The sequence below is a fragment of the Eubalaena glacialis genome, chromosome 8, assembly GCF_028564815.1.
Source record: "Eubalaena glacialis isolate mEubGla1 chromosome 8, mEubGla1.1.hap2.+ XY, whole genome shotgun sequence".
Taxonomy (NCBI): Eukaryota; Metazoa; Chordata; class Mammalia; order Artiodactyla; family Balaenidae; genus Eubalaena; species Eubalaena glacialis.
Window position 1 is genome coordinate 82,069,759 of NC_083723.1, and position 23,545 is coordinate 82,093,303.

Below are 23,545 nucleotides of genomic sequence, written 5' to 3' on the forward strand. Positions count from 1 at the left end.
CACTGTTGGTGGGAATGTAAATTGATACAGCCACTATGGAGAACAGTATGGAGGTTCATTAAAAAATGAAAAATAGAATTACCATATGACCCAGCAATCCCACTACTGGGCATATACCCAGAGAAAACCATAATTCGAAAAGACACATGCATCCTAATGTTCATTGCAGCACTATTTACAATAGCCAGGTCATGGAAGCAACCTAAGTGTCCATCGACAGATGAATGGATAAAGCAGATGTGGTACAAATATACAATTGACTATTACTCAGCCATAGAAAGGAATGAAATTGGGTCATTTGTAGAGACGTGGATGGACCTAGAGACTGTCATACAGAGTGAAGTAAGTCAGAAAGAGAAAAACAAATATCGTATATTAATGCATAGATACGGAATCTAGAAAAATGGTACAGATGAACCGGTTTGCGAGGCAGAAATAGAGACACAGATGTAGAGAACAAATGTATGGACACCAAGGGGGGAAAGTGGCGGGGTGGGTGGTGGTGGTGGGATGAATTGGGAGATTGGAATTGACATGTATACACTAATATGTATAAAATAGATAACTAATAAGAACCTGCTGTTTTAAAAATAAATAAATAAAATGAAATTTTGAAAAAAGACATCAGGGCCAGGGTAACCTAGATTATGCAAAAAGATTTTAAAAGGAAATAGACTTTTCGAGAAACGTATCATATTTTAACTTGAAATCCATGGTGAAGAGGGTGGTTGCCTTTTACCTAGGGTAAAGAGTGTAGGGTTATTGATGATAAATCTTGGCTGTTGCTCTCCTTTGGTTCCTTTGATCTTCACTTTGCCTGCGTGGGACTGTCAGGATCTCTCTAGAGAGGCCAGGTTCCAGCACAACACTGCACCGGCATTTCTTCTAGTGAAGCAAAAGCAAAATAGATGACATCAGGCTTTGGCAGCTGATACATTTTAGTTCTTTCCTCACATTGTTGATAAACCGTAGGTTCTCTCTTTCCAGGGAATTTGAATCTGATGGGGAGTCCAAAGATGATTATCACTGAGCCACCTGCAGCAGGGCCTCTGAGAGACATGGAAACTCTACAGCAGCCCCATCTCTTCAGAGTCTCGATATTCAATCCCTCTTTTGACCCCTCGATCTACACTAGATTCTTCTTCGATTAAGATGTCCAAACACTTAGACTCCTAACTAGGTCTTAAAATGTTCTAAGCCAGGCTTGGGTCCAGGGCCCAGGTGGAGGTGGTGAGGGGTGTTGAGATGTGACAAGATGTGGCGATGGTGGCCCTGTCATTGATGGCTGCATCAGGACCATGTGGAAGGTGGAGGGAGAAAGAAAGTTGGGTGCTTGCACACATTGGTCAGGCTGGTTTCTGTCCCCAGTAACCTAAGATTTCAGTTGACATGACGCCAAAGCAGGGCTGTGTTCCCTTTGGCCCCTGCACCTGAGCCCCCAATCTTGGCAGGAGTGTGAAGAAGCTCTTGCCCCCTCTGCCATGCTCTTGCATCTCACCTGGGCATGTGGCCCCCTGACAAAAGAGCTCTGTCTTCTGCTGCCTCGGGGCTCCTCTCTGCAGACGGCTCAGACCCGGTCCTTGTGAGGCTGAGGTGCAGACACTGTCTTTCCACCCTCTGTCTCTGCCCCCAGGCACTAGGACATAAACGGCCTCTCTGAGCATTTAGGCAACAAAGGAATAAATAAGTGAAAGTCAAATCATGCAAGTCTCCTTGACAGAGGCCAAGTATCTCTGGGTTGCCAAACTTGCCCTGACACGCCTGAGCTGAGAAGTAAAGGCCGATCAAACTCACATCTAAAACCCTGGATCATAAGGAAAATTCCAGCTAACAGGGAACGTTGCCCTGACCCCTCCCCTATGATGTTTCAGCAAACAGCTGGTCTGGGAAAAACTCTACTCGTTCAAAGATGAGTCAGCAAAAAGGAAGCTGCAAAGGATCTCTCCAAGCAGAGGAAAGGGATAGGAAAAGCAAGTGGCAAATGCAGAATCCTCACCAGAAACACTGCCTTAGAGCAGACAAGAGCTGTAACCAAACAACTGCCAGGCATTTTAAAAAACTTAATGAAATGGTTGCCTCTAAGAAGACAGAGTACAGGGAAAAGATGGTGAGACATCTGGAGGAGAAACATGAGCTCAGGAAAAAAAAGTGGAAAAAGAAAAGAAAATAGAAATTAGCCCAAGGAAGGAAAAATACTGCGGAAAATGTTGTAAGGACATAGAGGGCAGGAATAACAAAAAGTCAGCATAAATGAAATGGAAATAAAAGAGTTTAAAAGAATTAGATAGGCAAAGACACCTGACGTTTATTAACTGATTAAGCACCTATGATGTACCAGGCACGATTCTAGGCACTAGTGTAGCAGAGCAAAACTTGCCTCCCCCCCAAAAAATATCTCTTTGCCATGCGGATTATTTTGAGCTGAAAACAATCAAGGCCCAAAAGACTCAGGAAGAGACTTTGATCTTCTCCTTAACTGCCTGAAAGAATTTAGATAGAGGCCCTGTTCCTGGAATAGAGCTATCACCAGGGATATCTGCAAAGAATATGGGCCAGGTATGGTGGGGGGAACTCAGCAGGGCCTAGAGATCAGAGTCCACTCTGTGGCCCATGGTGTCTGCGGCCCAGCAAACATCTGGTTACCAAACAGTTGCTTTTCCATCTCCATACGAACTGCCTTCCTCCCCTTTGTAGTCCCAAACCACTTCCCCCAACATCGTCTTTTGTCTTTAGCTGAAGATAGTACTTAAGGTGAGGGTTTCACTCATTTTGGAGAGTTACTCAGTTTTCCTGGGGCTCACCCATGTATACATGTTATTAAACTTTTGTTTGATTTTCTCCTGTTAATCAGTCTCATGTCAATTTAACTCCTACACCAGCCAGAAGAACCTAAAAGGGTAGAGGAACATTTCTCCCTCCCTGACTCTGGGAATACAGCAGCTCCATAACTGACACTGGCCAGGCCCTTACGGCCCTTGAAACAAAATTGGGTCTTGTTTTCAGCTTTCTACACCATCTACAGTCGAAAATGCAAAGACCACTGTCGAAGGATCAAGGGAATGGAAAGTGCCCACCGAACTGAGAAGGTATCTTGAGACAAAAAAATAAGGCAGGCAGCTCCATATAATCAATGGATCAGTTGATTATAGGGTAACTTACTCACAGGGTGGGATCTGGATCAGGCAGACAACAATCCAGAGCATTTACAGCTGCACTCCACACCACCGAGGGGCCATGGGGACAATTTTGTAGTTAACCTAAGATATGGGGATAGGTGCTTGGAAACAGGACATGCATTCCTAAGGCAAGATTTATGAATGGGTAATTAGTCTCATGGGTGCTAGGAATAGGTCAGCAAAGGTTTTCATCATTGTTTGGGGACTAACTGAGCACAGGGGCCACCTGGTCTTAATGATTATTAAACAATATCTATTAACTACAAAGCCCTTGATGACACAGAAGTGATTTGCTGGACAGTACAGTCCTGGGTAGGGTCGGCAGAAGGAAAGGAAACTGTAAGGTCTCAAGATGGGGTCAGTTATGCTAACAGCCATACAACCACCCAACAGAGGATCCATAGTCAAGGTATTCCATGGACCTCTCCTGCTCCCTCCCATCGACAGGCATCTGGTATGACCCAGCATTTGAATAGCCTCCTCAAAAATGAATTTTCCCAAGATTTCTAACTTTACCTTGTCATCTTCTCCATACCTTGGTCACTGTTATGGGCTGAATTGTGTCCCCCCAGCCGCAGTTTATAGGATGAAGCCCTAATCTCCCCAATGTGACTGTCTTTGGAGATATGGCCTTTAGGGAGCTAATTAAGGTTAAATGAGGTCATAAGAGTGGGGCCCTGATCCAATACGACTGGTGTCCTTATAAGAAGAGGAAGAGACACAGGAATGGGTGCACACACAGAAGAGGCCAGGTGAGGACACATTGAGAAGGAAGCCAGCTACAGGCCGGGAAGAGGCTCTTACCCGAAACCGAATTTGTGGCACCTTGATCGTGGACCCCTAGCCCGCAGAACTGTGAGAAAGTAAATGTCTGTGGTTTAAGCCACCCAGCCTGTGGTATTTTATTACTACAGTTCAAGCAATCTATGTAATACAGTCACTGAATTAGATAGATTACAATCTATCTAATACAGATGCCCAGAGAGGGACCATCTCCTCTTTTTGCTTCCTGGGTAATGATCAGAACAAAAGTGGTGGTGAGCCATATAAGCTTATTTTGAAATTTTGAGATTCTACCCTGACCATTCCTAGGCATGATGCTTCCTTTTTTTCCCTAGATGCAACACCAGGCCAGGCTGGTGTGTACCCTCCTGGTGGCAGATCAACCAAAAAGGGACTGAGGGGATCCAAACTGAATTCTGGTTCAGCCACGCAGATTTTCTTCTTGGCTTGAGATGGTCCTAGAGCATAAAGATAATAGCTACTTGGTTGAGAGCCCTGCTTGGGGCTCCTCCTGGAGCAGCCCATGTAGGCACTCCTGTGGGTCTCTGTGAATTTGGTAAAAATGCCCTTGTCCCTCTCGTATGTGACCCTTCTGAACGGAAGGTCTGGGCAGGTTGTGGGGATGATTGAAGGAAAGATGAAGGTATAGGCACTGGAACAGGGTGTGCCAATTTTGCAATGGTAGAGGAAGAACAATAACCCTGGCATCCGTGGAGGGCGTGCCTTGGACCCTGGAGCTGTTGAGTTGCAGGGTCAGGGGTGCAGTTAATGGCTCCTTGTCCACAAGACCTGGCACAGTTACACTGTCTGCCTAGACCAGGCAGCAGCTATTACTACAACCTGCCCTTCTGTGGGGTTTGTCACCCCGGTCTGAATACAATGAAAATAGGAAAATTCATGTGGGCACAGCCGCTTCTGAAGTACCCTTCTGTGCCTGATGCTGCCAGGAGCAGCCCCAGTCACGCCTCCCAGAGCCCCCTCATACTGCTCAAACACCCGGACTGGTACAACCTCGTCTCTACCTGATGGACACAAAATTCGCATGCTGCTTCTGATGCCCAACTCGTTATGCCACATGTGGCAATCAAGGCTGCAACAACTTGGTGACCTGTTTTTGTTCCTATCCAAACCACCACAGTGGTGACCCAAATCAAACTGAACAACTAATCCCAAACTGGAGTGACCTATGCCCCCTTGGATTGTTTCTTTGTACGTGAGGGAGAATGGGCCACAGAAGGTCTCTCCAATGGGGTCTGAGTGTCAGCCCTGGAAAAGGCCCTCTCCAAGGTGATTTCTTCCTTGGGTACTCCTTCAGTCCTAGACCCACTCTTCCTGTACTTTCTTTTTTTTTTTTTCTTGTGGTAAAATGAACATAAATTGTACACTTAAAATGGTTAAAATGGTAAATTTTGTGTCATTACGATGACATTCACGACGTTGGATTAACCATCACTATTACCTATTTCCAGAGTTTTCCATCATCCCAAACTGAAACTCTGTACCCATTAAGCAATAACTCCCCATTCCCCCTCCATCAGCCCCTGGTAACCTCTACTCTACTTTCTGTCTCCATGAATTCACCTCATATAAGTGGAACCATATGATATTTGTCCTTTTGTGCCTGGCTTATTTCACTTAGCAAAACGTTTTCAGGGTCATCCGTGTTGGTGCATGTGTCGCAATTTCCTCCCTTTCTTTGGCAGAATAATATTCTGTTGTATGTATATACCACATTTTGTTTATCCGTTTATCTCTTTCTGTGCTCTTCAGAGTTCTCTTTACCCCTTAGTGGTTAACCCTCTGTAATCAGTTAATAATTCTTCATATTAAACTTTCCTTGTTCACATAGTGTAGTTCCTGTCTCCTGACTGGGACCCTGACCGACACACCTGCCTTTGGGAACTGCCTTTCTCTTCTCACTCAGTGTGACTTTGATGGGGCCAACCATGGAACCTTGTTTCCCTCATCATGAATCATATTGCCCCATCAATCTAGTAATGGTGATGAGTTCCAGGGCAGGAACACGACCCAACCAATGCCAATCAGAATCCTTCCCCAGGATGGATGGGTGAATATGGGAATCCCCATAGGATTGCTTCTCTGGAGTTCTTGCAGCCACATTCCCAGACACGTACAGGAGGCTTATCTTGTGGTAGGATAAACTGAGATGAATATTCAAAGAGAACTAGAGAGGGAAATGAGAAATGAAGAGGTTTCTGATATACCTAGAGGCAGTATAGCTGGAGAAGAAGTTCAGAATTTAAGGAAGTGGGGGAGTCAATAAGAATAGTGAGAAAGGGCAGCCAGAAAGCAGAGGAAACATCAGGAGCTGGTGGTATCCTGCTATTGTGATCAAGACAGGATCTTTCCTTTTTCTTCTTTTTTTTTTAACATCTTTATTGGAGTATAGTTGCTTTACAGTGTTGTGTTAGTTTCTGCTGTATAACAAAGTGAATCAGCTATATGTATACATATATCCCCATATCCCCTCCCTCTTGCATCTCCCTCCCACCCTCCTTATCCCACCCCTCTAGGTGGTCGCAAAGCACCCAGCTGATCTCCCTGTGCTATGCAGCTGCTTCCCACTAGCTAGCTATTTTACATTTGGTAGTGTATATATGTCAGTGCTACTCTCTTACTTTGTCCCAGCTTACCCTTCCCCCTCCCTGCGTCCTCAAGTCCATTCTCTACGTCTGTGTCTTTATTCCAAGACAGGATCTTTTAAGAGAAAGGAGGGGGTGGGAGTTCCCTGGTGGTCCAGTGGCTAGGAGTTGTGCTTTCACTGCCATGGGCCTGGGGTTCAATCCCTGTCTGGGGAACTGAAATCCCACAAGCCATGCGGCGCAGCCAAAAAAAAAAAAAAAGAGAGAGAAGGAAGGGGGTTAAAAAATGGGCTGGAGAATGGCTCCTGGACTGGGCGCTAGCTGATGGTGGACCCCAGTGAGAGCAGTGTGGACAGAGCACTCTGGTTTAGCACCGTGGGCCTCTCCCTGTCTGTCTCTGGGACCCTCGAGGGCCTTGGTCTCAGGCCATGCTTGCTGCTCCTTAAAGGTGCTCTCAAGCTTCCCCAGCTCATCCTTTTGACCAAGTCTGACTGATTCTCCCAAATTCAGCTCGAGCTCAGCTCTTCAGAGAGGCCCAGCAGTCCAGCTTCTTGATCCCAAAGAGGAGGAGCGATTCCCGCGGCACTCGGTGTGTTCTTTCCTCGGTCAACCACTTATCACGCTGTTGGCTTCGCAGGTTTGTCTCCTGCTCCAGCCTGTGGACTCCTTTAAATCAGGGACTTTAGTTTATACATCTCTGTGTTCCAAGCACTCAGCACAGGGCCTGGCCTTGAAAGGAGCTCAGTGCACACAAATGGATCAATGTCTGCAGGGGCGCACTTGTGATTCTTCTGTGAGAGGAGAATGCCATCTGGTTGCCATGGTGCTGAGAGAGAGATTTCTCCACCTGCTGTTTTCAAAAGGAACAAGTCACAGCGAGCTGACTGCATTTGGGCATCTGGCCAGCAGGATCTGCAGACTCCAGCAGGATGGATGCCGTGCTAACCCTGAGATGGCCGAGACACTTTTCCAGCTATGCAGACCTTTCTGCCCTTTTCTCCCAGGCAGGTAAACTGTCAAGTACCAACAAAGAATTGCCTTCTTTCTGTCCTTGGCAGATTTAAAGGGCTCCTCTTTTGCCAATATTCCCTTAGCTCTCATGGCAGTTTCTTCTCTCCCCTTGCACTGTTCTTTCTACCTCCTTGCCCACTGCTACCCTAAGACAGGGGCTTCCAAACTATAGCCTGTGGGCCAAATCCTCAGAGGACCTCACTCTTTTCCTAAAGGCTGTCTTCAACTGATTGGATGAGGCCCACCCACACGGTGGAGATTTACTTTACTCAAAGTCGACTGATTTAAATGTTAATCTCATCTAAAAAATTCCTTCATAGCCACATCCAGATGTGTTTGACCAAATATCTGGACACTGTGGCCTAGCCAAGGTGACACATAAAATTACACATCACACTGTATGACCCAGTGCTGGTCAACGGGATGTCAGCAGAAGTCGTTGAGCAGGGAGGGCTCCGGAAGAGGGAGGCAGCTATGCTCGCCCACGTCCTGTTATCTCTTCCTCATCCCTCCTGCCCAACAGGTGAGCCTGGCGATTGGCACTTCACTAGCCATCTTGAACTCGCCCTGGAAAAGTCAAGAGAAGCTCAAAGAACTCAGCCCCAATATCCTCAAGCCTCGCATCTGCCCTGGACTGGTCACCTTTGGGCTTCTTCTTAGATGAGAGGAAAATAGAGCACTGTGTTATTATGCCTGTTTTTCACGTCTCTGTTACTTGCGGCCAGAAGCAATTCCTGACTAATACTCTCTGCTTCTTGGCCATTCAGACCTCTCTCAGGTCTGAGTATTCTTGAGCCTGGCCCCCAGGCTCCCACTGAGACTCCCGGATGTCCCTCCGGTAGGTGTCCTGTCATTTGGGCTAGCCTGAATGGGATCTTGTTTGTATCCAAGAACTCTCCCCGGTATAAAGCATAAGCCAGGTGGGAAGGACTAAGGGGATTAGGGGCATGATGGGGGTGAGGAGGCAGTGGAGATGAAAGAAAATGTTCCAGGTAGAGATATGAATATGTGCAGAGGCCGAAGGTGAAAGACCATGCCTCCTGCAGGATAGTAAGGCTGGATCATAAGAGTGCAAGCGAGGACTGGCTAGAGTGAGACTGAGAGGCAGGCTATGGTGAGAATGGATTTTAACCCCAAGGGTAAGGGGAGTCGTGGGCAGGTTTTATGTGTGTATGTAAAGGTCACATGACCATATTTCCAAACTGGGAAGCTCACTGTAATTGTAGCAAGGAGAAAGGATTACAAGGGGCCAGTCTGAAGACAGCAACCTGTTGCAGGGATGCAGGTAAGGAATGATGGAGGCAGTGGCGAAAGAAGAAACAAATTTTAGAGAGGTTTGGAGATAAAAGAGTCAAGAACTATATCTGGAGGGTAAAGGAGAAAAAGATGTCAAGTTCAGAATCAAGAATTCTGTCTTGATGAATGGATAAAGAAGATGTGGTATATATACACAATGGAGTATTACTCAGCCATAAAAAAGAATGAAATATTGCCATTTGCAATAACATAAGTGGACCTATAGAATATCATACTAGGTTAAGTAAGACAGAGAAGGACAAGATTATATGATATCACTTATACATGGAATCTAAAAAATAATACGAAGGAATTTATTGACAAAACAGACACAGACTCACAGAAAACAAACTTATGGTTACCGAAGGGGAAAGGTGAGGGGAGGGATAAATTAGGAGTTTGGGATTAACATATACACACTACTATATATAAAATAGATAAATAACAAGGATTTACTGTATAGCACAGGGAACTATACTCAGTATCTTATAAACTTATAATGGAAAAGAATCAGAAAAAAATATATATATATATATACACAATTGAATCACTTTGCTGTACACCTGAAACTAACATAATACTGTACATCAACTATACTCCAATAAAAAAAAGAATTCTGTCTGGAGCACCCAGATGGATACCACTTTTCCCCTCCAGCAGGCAGTTTATCATCCTCACACCACAGCCCTGTGCCTGTGGAAGTGTTCTCGGACCAAAGAACACACCATCTCTCACCTCTCCCCTAGAGTCACAATGGTCACAGTCTTTCAGATGGTCTCAGGCTGCATCATCAAAGGTACTGAGTTCAGAACAAGGCAGGTGAGGCTCCTGCCCTCTTGACTCTGGTTAGAACATGTACCAGAGGTATGGTGTCTAGTCTTGGTCCCTAACCACAAAGAGAAGTTTAACAACTGGAGCTTGTCCAGGTGAGGCGACCGTCAGGAAACCACAGCAGTGAGGACTTTCTGAGGGACCGGGGACCAGACAACTTTTAAGGGGATGAGCCTCCTGTGCGTAAATGTCTAAAGGCGGAGGGAGCAGAGGGGTCTGAGTGGCCCTAGGACACAGCAAGGACTGCTGGGCCGAAGCTGTAGGGACGCAGATTTTTGCAACGTAAAAACCGTCTCTGGGTCAGAGTTGCCCCGTGTGGACAGGAAACAGGGACGGAATGAACAGCTCATGCTGAGGGGGGTCTGGAGGGCAGCCGAGGGGGTTCCCCCTCCCAGATGCCAGGGACACGTGGAACAGGGACCACGGCTCAAATGCCCACAGGTGCCAGGTGAGGCACTCGGAGGAGTGGTCCAGCTAAAGGTACAAAAATTCAGAATTAAAACCAATGGCAGCGACAGCAAGCACTGTGCATATGGAACAAAGTCTGCTGCAGAGGTGGGACGGAGTGGATGCACAGCCTCTGCCCAGGAATGTGGGGCGGCATGTATTATTTCCTGGGGCTGCCATAACCAAGTACCCCAAACTGGGTGGCTTCAGAGAAATTTATCATCTCTCAGTTCTGGAGGCTAGAAGTCCAAAATCAAAGTGATGGTGGGGTCGTGCTCCCTCTGAAGCTTCTGAGGAAGGATCCTTCCAGCTTCTAGCAGCCCCAGGTGTTTCTTGGCTTCTGGCAGCATGACCCCAATCTCTGCCTCCGTCTCCACGTGGCCATCTTCCCCCCCGTGTTTCCCTCTTCTTACAGACACCAGTCACACTGGAGTAGAGGTCCACCCTACTCCAGTAGGAACTCATCTTAACTTAATTAGTTACATCTGCCCTGACCCTATTTCCAAATGAGGTCATATTCTGAGGTGACCTTGTCTTTTTGAGGGACACAATTCAAACCATAACTGGGAGTCTGAGGTCCCGTCCAGCTGGAGACGTGTCAACCTAGAGGTAGCCGCTAGCTTTGGTGAATTTGTCTGGTTTTGCTGTCTTGTCTTCCCAGCTTGCGTAAGCTTTCTCCTCCCCACCTAACTGGCAAAGCCAGAGCCCCACTGATATTTAGGGACTGACCCACCCTCTCTCTGCAGGACAGGTGTAGAGGGTCGGGATGCCTTAAGGAAGGGCTGAGAAGGAGCTCCAGGGCTTCCCTGTGGTCACTCTCTGGGGCCTGGGTCTCTGGTGCTCAGAACTCTGGCTCAGAGGCTACTTCCTGCACGAAGGCCCCAGAAGGCTGGGCCTGCATAGGCCTGTCACAGCACTCACTCTGCTTAGCTGCTGGTTTGTGGGGAGATGCTCCCCTCTGCTGGGCAGACGGAAATCTGCTGTCCTTCCATTTCTTAGGGTTTTGTCTCCCTAAGTCACAAATTCACAAACCCACAGTAAACACAGTCAGGGGCCAGAGGTCAGCAGGGCCAGTTCCCCCATTTTTCAGTGGGGGAGATTGAAGCCGGAGAGGGGAAAGGCCTTGTCTAAGGCCACACAGGGACCAGACATGTGTCGCCTCCCTCCCACACCAAGCTCTGGGAAGCATCTCTTAGGATCCTGGAGGCGCGGGCTGGAAGAAAGCCAGGGTGGGTGGGGCTCCTGGGAAGTCTGCATACAGCTGAGCTTGGAGGAAAAATGACCAGAGAAGGAGAAGGCAAAGAAGGTGGGCACCTTACTTCAAGTACAGGCATCAGAAAGCTGGACAGATACTGACCCGGCGAAGAGAACCAGGACCGCCAGTCAGTCCACTCACTCTGGATGATTCCCCACCAGCCTGTGTGAGTGATCCCAGCATAGCCTAACTCCATACTCCTAAGAAGTCATGTACATACGGAACTTCTGTAAATCAGATGCTCTTTTTACCCTCTCCCTCCTTCTCCTGTGTCCCAGATACCCTGACCATCTTTCTCATACGTGGCCCAGTGGTAGCACAGTAGTTAGGGCAAGTTTACTGCTCTAACAAATAGGCCAGAAGGTATCATAGCTCAAACGCAATGGAAACTTACTTTTTGCTTGTGTCAACAGTTCACGGAGTTTATCAGAAAGGGCTGGGGCGAGGGGCTCTGTCCCACATAGTCACTCAGGGACCAGGCTCTGCCGTCTTTAACATATGGACATCGAGAGACAATCAGCAGAAAAGGGAAGAGTGTAGAGGATGGCACACAGGAGTTCTCCTAACCAGGCTGGGAAGTGGTGTACAGTAAATTTTAGTCACGTTCCATAAGCTAGAACGCAAAGGATCCAGAAAGGACAAGAAAAACCTGGGTTACACGGTGATCTGATGGGAGGTGTGGCAAGAATACACAAGAATACACCTCACAGACCTCCTACCACAGCTGCTGCTCTTTGGAATCCATGACAGAGCTTGCGCCAAAGCACGCCTCCTACAGGTTGCTCCCTGCCAGTGACTGAGTGTAGCTGATGCACTAAGGCAGCTGGTTCCTTGAAGTACAGCCGACTCCTGTATTGTCAACTTTCGTTCCAGAACTCCCAGTGGCTTTGCTGAACCTTCCTTAGACTATGTGGCAGGTTAGGATGCTTCACCCAACTGTCACTCCCTCTTTCCTTCCCTCGGGGTCAGACTTGCAACATGGTCTGGTGGTCTCCCAGCCTCCCTGGCTTCCTCCTGCTTTCCTTTCACATAGATGTTTCCCTTAATAAAATCCTTGCACACTCAATCCCATCTTGGTGTCTGCATCTTGGAGGACTCAGTCTAGCACAGGAGACTACTCCCTGGTATTGTGACTACCCCAACTCTCGTTGGGGTCATTTAACCCAGGTGGTGAAGATGGACCAGACTTGTTTGAACAAAAGATGCTCTGGGTAATCCCAGAACCTGCTAATTTCATATAGAGGTACCAGGGGTTAGGATTTCAACATACTTTTTTGGGGGGAGGTGCAATTCAACTCATAACAGTCTCCGCCTTTGGTTGGGCCTCCAGTACTGGCCTGACTCCTGTCCACATTTCCCCAACAGGGTTACTCTACTGTTCTTCACAAGGGCTTTTCCAAACCTTCTCCACCCTCTTCAACATTTCAGCCCTGCAACCTTCCCTTTCATATTCAACAAATGACTTTACCTCCTCCTTCACAGAATAATAGACACCGACAGAAGGGGGGGGTCCCTTAACCTCACGCCGTGTCTGCCTCTCACTTTCTCCATCTGAAGGCTTCTTCTGTCCTCCTCACCATGTTCTTCCTCAAGTCTAATCTATGTTCTCTTTTTTGGATCCCTTTCCTCTGATGCAGGAACCCTGCACGTCTCCCAATTTTCTCCACATCAGGAAATGACACCACAATCTACCCCACTGGCTCAGGCTAAAATATCTACAAGTCCATCTTTATTATTTACTTTTCCTGACTGTCCTTCATCCTCCGACACAACTAATCTACAGCATGTCTGATTTGCTTTACCTTCAGAATATTTCCTAAATCCAACCCCTTTCAATATCACCACTATTACTATTCTGATCTAGGCAATCTAATGGGCAACTACGGGTAACTACCTCTTAACTGGTCTCACCACCTCCACTCTTGTCTTATATCAGCCCAATCTCCACACACAGCCAGAATGATCATCTTAAAAGACACATCAGACCATTCACTCCCCTGCTTCAAATGTTTCAATGACTTCCCTTTGCACTGAAAATAAACAATTTTTTTTTTTTTAACCATGGCCAACAAGGTCTATATGATCTGGTCTCTGTTTACTTCTCTGATATTATTTCATGCTTCTCTCCTCTTCACTCACAACATTCCAGGCACATGGGTTTTCTTACTGTTCTTTACACAGGCCAAGTAGGTAATGCTATTACCTCAGATCTTCTCATGGCTGATTCCTTGTCATCTTTTTATCCTTCAAATGTCACCTCCTGAAAGAGGCCTGACCATCTATCTACAGACCACATTCACCCCAGATCATGCTCTATACAATTTCTCCACTTTGTTATTTTTAGAGTCTTTATCACTGTCTGAAACTATTTACTAATCAGCTCATTTTTATCTTGCCAGTCTGGTCCCAAAGAACATAAGCTCCTTGTGACCAGGAAGGCTGTCTGCCGTGTTCATTGCTGTCCCTCCAGTGTCTAGAACAATGTCTGGCACCCAGTAGGCACTCTGTAAATGTCACTGAATGAGTATGTGACAGGTGCCAGGGTTTTTAAGCAGCATGGAGGATTCAGGGAGGCCACTGTCTCACTGCTGGGATATTCACTGAACAAGTCCTAAGAAGTCCCTTGAAGGACAATCGTTTGGTCACTTGCATGCCAAGCTGGAACACAGGAATCCTTTCAAAGGCTAGGAGTCCTGGCACTTGGATCCAGCCTCCTTAGGGGTGCTGCATAAGCGTTTCTCACCGAGACCCTGGTACTGTGGCCAGAACGGTGTCTCGGAACACTTGCTGGTCTCCGTTTCTTGAGATCCGCAGACCTTGGTTCCCTGTCTCAGAGAAAATCCTGCCACTCTAGCCACTTCTGCTCCTCACTTTCCAAGCCCCTGGTTGGGCAACTTTCCCCATGCCCCCTAATTTAACAGAGTTAGAAGATAAAAGTCTTCCTTTAACTATGCTCTGGGAATCAAGGAGGGAAGGAAAGGGAAGCAGTTTTCTTTCCTCCTGATGCTTCTACACCAGTAAAATCAAAATAGAAATTAATCTGATGATAAACTACTCTGCCTCAGCCATAGACAATTTCACTCAGGTTTCAAGGGACCTTGCCTCCTTATTTTTAGAGGACAGAAACTGAAATAAATCTTTGCTAAGGCAGGCTGGAGGTTGAGGCAAAACTTTGTTAATGACCCAGGAGCCAGAAAAGAAAGTCAGTGAGAGAGAATCAAGGAAGCTAGATCAGCTGGATCACAGGGTGTGTTCACTCACCCTGCATTTAAAATCTTTTTCAGGCCTTCTCCCTGCTTTAGCCCCCATTAGAGCTGCCTGCACCTAAGGGAAGAAGACCCAGAAAATCAAGCCTTGGAGACCTCTGCGTCTCAAGTAAAAGGTAAAGTTTATCGAACGACTGTTTGACAGGTTCCTGGCTCTTCTGTACATAGTAACGAGTCAAGATGTTGGCTGGTGCTGCAGTCATCTGAAGGCCAGATGGGGGCTAGAACTTGTTTCCTAGGTGGCTCACTCACTTGGCTTATGGTAGGAGGATTCAGCTCTGCACTGGTCATTAGCACTAATCATAAAAAAGCTGGAGTGCCTATACTCACGTGAGACTAAATAGGTTTAAAGATAAGAGGTATATTTAGAGATGAACATTTCTTAATAACAAAAATGTCATTTGGCAAGAAGATGTAACACTTACAAATGTGTATGTGCTGAATAAATTCAAAATATGTAAAGCAAACGTGACAGAACTAAAGGGAGAAATAGACAAATTCACAATCATAGTCAGAGATTTTAACATCCTCTCAGTTATTGATAGAATCAGTAGACAAAAAAATTAATAATGAAGAAGATCTGAACAGCATCATGAACCACCTTGTCCAGCTGACATTTATAAAACACTACACATAACAACTGCATAATGCACATTCTTTTTAAGGCATGGAACGGTCACCAAGGTATGCCATATGCTGGGTCATAAAACTGATCGGAGTCAGCAAATTTCAAAAGTTTTTCCCAGACCACAGAGGAATTAAACTAGAAAGTAATTCTAAAAATAATAAGATATGTTTAAAAGCCCCAACTATTTGGAAGTTAAATAATGCTCCTCTCAAGAACTAATAGGTCAAAGAAGAAATCATAAGGAAAATTAGAATTTTGGACTAAATGGAAATAAAAACAACAATCAAATTTTGGGGATTCAACTAGAACAGCACTTAGAGGCAAATCTATAGTTTTAAATGTTTGATTTAGTAAAGAAGAAAGGCTTACAATAAATTATCTAGGTTTCTACCTTGAGAAGCCAGAAAAAGAAGGGCAATTTAAACCCAAATTAAGTAAAAGGAAAAATTATAAAGATAAAAGTAGAAATCAATGTAATAGAAAATGGACAAAACAATAGAGGGTATTAACAAAGCCCAGGAGGGAACTTTGTGAGGTGAGGGAAATGCTCATTATCTTGTTTGGGATGTGGGTTATAAGTGGGAATTCCTTTGTTAAAATCCATTGAACTATGCTTAAGATTTGTGCATTACAGTGTAAATTTCACTCCTTCAAATAAAGAACTTTAATAAAGAAAGAAAAAAATATGACCATGTGTAGACAGTGCTAGGGCCTCTTCCAGAGCCTTGAGAGAGTGCATCCAAATGAGCAGGTTCCCATGCTCATAGAAAGCTTCACCAGCTTCATGAGTTGCATGGCAAAACTGCCACTCCCCCCAACTCCCTGCCCCAGCCTCATATTCTGGTCTCCACTCTCAGTAGTTGTGTGACCATAGCTGTTTAATATCTTAGTGTCTTGAATCCTGAATTTGTAAAATGGGAATTATTATGTAGCCTGTCTCATTGGATTGGTGAGTAAATTACACGAGATAACTCAGAACACTAACTGGTACTTAGTAAGCGTTCAAAGAATATAAGCCATTATTACTGTCTTGCAGAAGTAGTTTCCTAAGGAAAACCATTTAGGAAATTCTACTAAGGGCCATGTGGACCTAATGGAGTGTCCTGAGCAGAGATGCAACAAGCACAGCTTTGCCTTTTAGAAATAATCACTGAGGCAGCAGTGGGGAGGATGAACTGGAGCGGGGAAAGGATAGATTTGGAGACTAGGGATGAGACTATCCTCACATGAACATGGATGAGACATTACTGACCTAAAGAATTTTTTAAAATATGTAACTGTATTCAAAGTGTACAGAATTTGAATATACATAAAAATGTAACTAAGAGTATGTGTAAAAATTTTAATTGCTTTTCATATTGAAAACTATTAAGATAAATTCAAAATTACCTTTAAAATAAAGCCAAATAAAAATTATGGTTAATAAATATCAAATTTTGAAATAAAAGTTTTAAAAATGCAAATAATTGTAAAATTTGTATGGAAATACAAAAGACCCTGAAAAACCAAAACGATCTTGAGAAAGAAAAACAGAGCTGGAGGAATCAAGCTCCCTGACTTCAGACTTTACTATAAAGCTACAGTAATCAAAACATCATAGTACTAGCACAAAAACAGACAGATCAATGGAACAGGATAGAGAGCCCAGAAATAAACCCACACACGGTCAATTAATCTATGACAAAGGAGGCAAGAATATATGCTGGAGAAAAGATAGTCTCTTCAATAAATGGTTCTGGGAAAATCAGACAGCTATATATAAAAGAATGAAATTAGAACATTCCCTCACACCATATACAAAAATAAAATCAAAATGTATTAAAGACCTAAATGTAACACCAGAAACCACAAAACTCCTAGAGGAAAACAGAGGCAGAACACTCTTTGACATAAATTGTAGCAATATTTTTTTTGGATCTGTCTCCTAAAGCAAAGGAAATAAAAGGAAAAATAAACAAATGGGACCTAATTAAACTTAAAAGCTTTTGCACAACAAAGGAAACCATCGACAAAACAAAAAGAAACCTACTGAATAGGAGAAATATTTGCAATGATATGACTGTTAAAGGGTTAATATCCAACATATATAAACACCTCATACAACTCAAGATCAAAAAAAAAAAAAACAAAAACCCAAACAACCCTATTAAAAAAATGGGCAGAAGAACTGAATAGACATTTCTCCAAAGAGGAAAAGCAGATGGCCAACAGGCACTTGAAAAGATGCTCAACATCGCTAATCATCAGGGAAATGCAAACCAAAACCACAATGAGGTATCACCTCTCACCTGCCAGAATGGTTATCATCAAAAAGAATACAAATAACAAATATTGGTGAGGAGGTGAAGGAAAGGGAACCCTCATATACTGTTGGTGGGAATGTAAATTGGTGCAGCCACTGTGGAAAATAGTATGGAGGTTTCTCAAAGAACTAAAAATAGAACTACCATATGACTCAGCAATTCCACTCCTGGGTATACATCCAAAAAAACCAAAAATACTAATCAAAAAGATACCCACACCCCAACGTTCACAGTGGCATTATCTACAGTTGACAAAATATGGAAGCAACCTAAGTGTCCATCAACAGATGAATGGATACAGATGTGGTACATATTTACATTGGAATACTACTCAGCCATAAAAAAGAATGAAAATTTTGCCATTTGCAGCAACATGGATGGACTTGGAGGGTATTATGCTAAGTGCAGTAAGTCAGACAAAGACAAATACTGTATGATATCACTTATATGTGGAATCTAAAAAATTAAACAAACTAGTGACTATAACAGAAAAGAAATAGACTCACAGATATAGAGAACAAACTATTGGTTACCAGTGGGGAGAGAGAAGGGGGAGGGGCAATATAGCAGCAAGGGATTAACAGGTACAAACTATTAGGTATAAAATAAGCTGCAAGGATATATTGTACAACACGGAGAATATAGCCAATATTTTATAATAACTAAATGGAGTATAACCTTTAAAAATTGTGAATCACTGTCTTATACACCTGTAAATTATATAATATTGTATATCAACTATACTTCAATTAAAATTTTTTAAATTACCTATTAAAATAAAGCCAAATAAAAATTCTGATTAGTAAATATCAAATCTTGAAATAAAAGTTTTTAAAATACAAATTGTTTAATATTGCAGAAGGTCCTTCTGTACCTGCTCTGCTTATGGTAAACTGTGTGTACTTCTCCAGAGCCACAAACCGGAACAAGAAGAGAAGTAATATAAAATTTCACAGGTCTGGGAAAGGTGACTTCACTCTGTTGAGCTTGTCTGCTCTTGTATACTCCTGGGGTGGAACTGCTGGTCACCCATAAGGTGTGTATGGTTGGCTTCAGTAGCTACTGTCAAAGAGTTCTCCAAAGTGGCTGTACAAATTCACATTCCTCTCAGCTGTGTGGGAGAGTCCCAGAGCATCCCTTTGCACTTTCCATCATTTCCATTTTAGGCATTCTGGTGGGTGTGTGCAATGCTATTTCTATAACTAATACATTCTTTATTTTTCTATTCCCTCTGTAGAAAGGGAATCCAGCTTTTGCAGCCAACCCTCGCTTGGGGCAGGAGGGAGGGAAGAAGCCATTTCCGGAGGGTCCATCAGCGGGGGCCTAACTACAAGAGGGAGGTCAGCTGAAGCAAGGCCAGGCAGAGGGAATCCCAGGCACCTGGACGCTCATCTCCACTCTCCGGCACATTACCTTTTCCCAGCCTTTCCTCATCTCTGCTGATTCAAATCTTGTTCGCCCTTCAAAGGCTGGTCAGCACTGATCTTCTCCAAAAACCCGTCATTCTTCCCCTTCCTTTCCCCAACTTTTGTCTTGACATTGGGAGGCATGGATGGGTGAAGGTGGGCAAATCATTAACCTCTCTTGATCTGTTTCCTTATCGGAGGATCATCTGCGCTGAGCAACACTGAGTCTAAGTCCTTATCTGATGTGATGTCTAATGAGCCTTTAAGAACCAGGGGGCGAAAGAACACAAACAGAAGTGTGTACTCCCGTCGGTGAGCCAGAGCGTCAGTGCCCCTCTACAAGCCTGTGCTCTGAAGGTCCTCGTGAGTTTCGGTCAGCATGTGTCGGATGGAGCTGCGTCCTTGAAGGCCCACTGACGCATAAGCGTGCAAATCTGTTCGCTGGGGGATCTACCTGGGACCTCGCAGCCCTCCCGTGCGCCCACGGTGGGGCAAGCCCTCTCGGGGATCTGAGGGATTCCGGGTCCTTCCGGGATTTTGTGTCGAATCGGCTGGTGGCGACCCGACACCGCGTCGGGGGGTGGGGAATGTGCGGCTGCGCGCGCACCGCGGCGTTTACGCGGCGATTTCATCATGCACCCGGCCGGGCCGCGCGCGCCGCTTCCGCCGCCGCCCGCTCCGGACCTCCCAGGGCAGCCGTCTCATGCCCTCTCTGCGCCCGGCGCTGCTTAGAGCCGCCCGCGCCGCTCTGCTGCTGTCACCGCCGCCCCGGCTCCCGGCCCGGCCTCCTCTTCTGCCCTGCCGGCCCATCAGCAAGCCGGCCCGCGCCCCGACCTCGTTCCCCGCTGCCGCCTCCCGGAGCAGCATGGATGGCGCGGGGGCTGAAGAGGTGTTGGCACCTCTCAGGCTAGCGGTGCGCCAGCAGGTACCGGCATTCTTCGCTTTCCCCTCAGCCCCGGCTCTCCTCTCCCTGGTCCCCTCCTTCTCATCCTCTCTCTCTCTCTTCCCCGGGCACCGGTCCACCTCGCCGATTATCCCTCTCCTTCATTCTCTGGAAGCACTTGGTTTCTAGGCATCTTCCTCGCCCACCCCACGTTGGACCCAAGTCCCCGCGCGCGCCGGCCACCTTCCCTCCGGTGGGCCCCTGTCCTCCCCTCTCCTGGGGTGACTTCCTCGGATCCCTCGACATTCTGCCTCCCTCCTCATGCGATCTGTTCTCCCTTCCCAATCCTTGTTACTGCCCGTACCACTTGCTTCTCCGATGGGGCTGACATCTGTGACCCTTTGCTTCTCCTCCTGTCCTAGCTCAATAGCCTCAACTAAAGATTTCCAGTCCCTGCTGTGTTCTTTGTGCTTCCTGGGTGGCGAGATTCCTAATTCTTCCCTGATCAATTACGAGCCGAAGCTGCGGGTTCTCTCTTCTTACTGCCTGACTCTTGTTTTTTAATCTTCAGGATGCTTTGAATAGTGTTTCCTCCTTGACATCTTCCTTCATTCGGTGCTTAGTTGGCCGAATGGTCCGTTGAGGAAATAAAAATAGTTGAAACGTGGATGTGGGGAGGTGCTGAACTTTTTTTTTTCTTTTCTAATAATGTGAGTTCATCGTCCTTCGCTTCTGTCACCTTTTCTGGGTTCCCCAGAATGAGTGAGCTTTCAGATCGTAAACGTGGGAAGCTGTAAATGTCCCTGAGTGACTCGGTGAAGTCAGCCATCCTTCGTATGGAACATTTTGAAATTTGATTTTGCGGAAGGGAGGGAGGTTTCATGGGCTGGAGAGCTTGGTGATTTAATACAGGCCTCCTTTTCCTAGGGCACTGCATGAATATCAGGGTTTAGAGAGGACAGGGAGAAGATTATTTCAAAGGGATTCTCACATCCAGTCAGGTAGAGCCAAAAGCTCGGAATAGGACCCCGAGGATTGATGACCTAGTAGTGAGCACCGAATGGGTTTCTCCTGCACGGGCGCCTGATGCAATAACTTGCCTTAGCTATGGAGGGTGGATCCCTCCCTCGGAAATAATTCATTGGGGCAGAGCTGCCGAAAATTCGGCAAATTCTGCCGCTTTATCTACTTCTTTCTAGTTTGAGCCTGACTGATTCAGTAGTGTTTTATTTTGAAATTTCACTATGGGCTTAATTTTTTCTTTATTCTTGATACCAAAGCGCTGTGAATGCTTATTCTCCATCTCCCTCCACCCACCCTCCCCAAATGAAATTAGGTGTGGTTCCTTTGTCTTTTCTCTGACTCTCAACTTTTTTTTTTTTTTTCACTTCACTTTAGAAGGGAGAATACATCTAATTTGGAAAAACATACACCCAAACCCCTCCCTCTGCCACGTTAGCCTGGAACTGCAGTGCAAATTATCCATCTGTAGTAAGACTGTGGAACTAGTTAACTGAAGTAAACTTTGATGATGGAATAGGTTTCCTATGTTATTACTATCTTGTGTATTGTTTATGTTGGCTTGATTGTTAGTTTTTTGGTACTTCAAGGTATTTTTTGAATATGTAAGTTAGTTTATGTAAGTTAGTTTTTGTTTTTTTCCATAGTTTTCCAGGACCACACATATATTAGTTAACTACCTGGAACTTTGAATCTCACTGATTCCAGGATCAGTTGGAAGGGAATTTAAAGATCATCTAGTTAAACCGTTTTTTTTTCTTGTTTTTTTTTTTGTTTGTTTTTTTGCTTATATGAGGAAATGAGACACATGGTCACTTCTACTCATTCTACATATTTCCACTGTGAAGTTTGTGCAGTTGAAGGCATCCTTGGAGTGGGATTTTTTAAGGTGCTTAATAACTGGTCTTGTTAGTGGCATGTGTTTCAGATAAATATGTATTTCATATAAATTTCCCAATCTGCTATGCTACGTGGATGCTGTTTTTTAATGATTTGGTTTGTTGATTGACTGAAATGTATCAACAAACTACCATCTTATTTCCCCTTTCATTTCATAAAAGAAAGTGTATTTTAATACCAAAGAAAGGATAGACCATAACTCAGAATAAAGAGCAGTCTTTTATATTCAGCAGGTTTAGCTTTGAAAAAAGGTCTAATACATTGTCTTTTTTTTTTTCTTTTTTTTCCCCCTTTTACTGCATATTGGTGAAAACTTTGTCCTGGAGTGTCTTGTTTGGGAACCATTGCTCTAGGGCAGTGGTTCTTAAAGTGTGGTCTGCAAATTCTTGGAGGTCTCCAAGGTCAAAACCATTTTCATAATAAAACTAATAATGTTATTTGCATTTTTCACTGTGTTGACATTTGCACTGATAGTGCAAAGCATGGTGAGTAGAACTGCTGGCCCTGAGCACTAATCAAGTCAGGGATACTAAGCCAAGTCATTATATTCTCTGCCACACTCTCACACGTTTTAAAAAAAACAAAAAACAAAACCTCAGTTTTGCTTTAGAGTACCCTTGAAAAAGCAGTAAGAATTATTATTATTATTATTTTAAATATTTATTTATTTATTTTTGGCTGTGTTGGGTCTGCGTTGCGGTGCGCGGGCTTCTCATTGTGGTGGCTTCTCTTGTTGCGGAGCACAGGCTCTAGGTGAGTGGGCTTCAGTAGTTGTGGCATACGGGCTTAGTTGCTCCACGGCATGTGGGATCTTCCCGGACCAGGGATCGAACCCGTGTCCCCTGCATTAGCAGGCGGATTCTTAACCACTGCACCACCAGGGAAGTCCCAATAAGAATTATTAATTTTATTAAATTCGGACCTTTGTGCACACATCTTTTTAATATTCTGTGTGACTAAATGGGAAGTATACATAAAGCATACCCACATATGATGATTGTCTGAGGAAGAGCACTTATGATTGTTCGAGTTGCAAGAATGAAACACTCTAAAATGTCTGACAAAAAATTGTTATTCCGTCTTGGGTATTGGGCATTCATTCATTTTCCGGAAAATGAGTGAAGTGAGACTGTCACTTCAAAAAGCAACTGATAGTATTTGTGGCCAATAATAAAATTCAATTTTGGGAAATTTTAGAGCCCTTGATTTTTCTCTGCTTTGATTTTCTGAACTGAGAGTGCCCATTAAAACTGTTGCTTAATCCACAAAGGACAAATGATAAGTTTATGAAGTTTTTGTCAATAGTTATAAAACTTGGAAATCTGAAATTAATTTTTTAATCTTAACAAGAACCCTCTGGGCCCATATGTGTAAAGCCAAACATCTTAAAAAGGTGAGGAAATGTTTTCTTGTTTTTCCTTGGCCAACTGAATATGCATCATGATATATATGAAGGATGCATGAAAAAGATCCCTTGAAATGATTTCTCACCTAATAACTATTCTGCTTTATAATCACAGACTCTTAGTTCTAATATATGTCTTTATGGTAAGAATTTATGCAGGAATTAAGCTTCTAGTTGATGTTTCTTAAAGGTAATTTAGAAGTATTGATGATGTTTCACATCGGTTTCATTCAACACACACACACTATAGTTGGTGGTGAAGAAAGAGGGAAGAAAATAATTAGAAATTAGGAATCCTTAAGTACTTACTTTCCATGTTTCGATCACCTCCA

General features: G+C 44.6%; 2 protein-coding genes across 3 annotated transcripts in view; one reads left to right on the forward strand and one right to left on the reverse strand.

Moving 5' to 3' along the window:
- Window positions 1-19,527, reverse strand: part of GGCT (gamma-glutamylcyclotransferase) — a 77,346-nt gene extending 57,819 nt beyond the window's left edge. For both annotated transcript variants that reach the window (XM_061197879.1, XM_061197878.1), the window contains exon 1: window positions 18,474-19,527. The gene's annotated coding sequence lies outside the window, so the exon portion shown is untranslated. The remainder of the gene's footprint in view (window positions 1-18,473) is intronic.
- A 105-nt stretch (window positions 19,528-19,632) lies between these two features.
- The window catches only part of GARS1 (glycyl-tRNA synthetase 1), a 37,562-nt gene continuing 33,649 nt past the window's right edge, over window positions 19,633-23,545 (forward strand). The window contains exon 1 of the mRNA XM_061197881.1: window positions 19,633-19,930. Within this exon, the coding sequence (XP_061053864.1) occupies window positions 19,709-19,930 (222 nt within the window). The 5' untranslated portion in view covers window positions 19,633-19,708. The remainder of the gene's footprint in view (window positions 19,931-23,545) is intronic.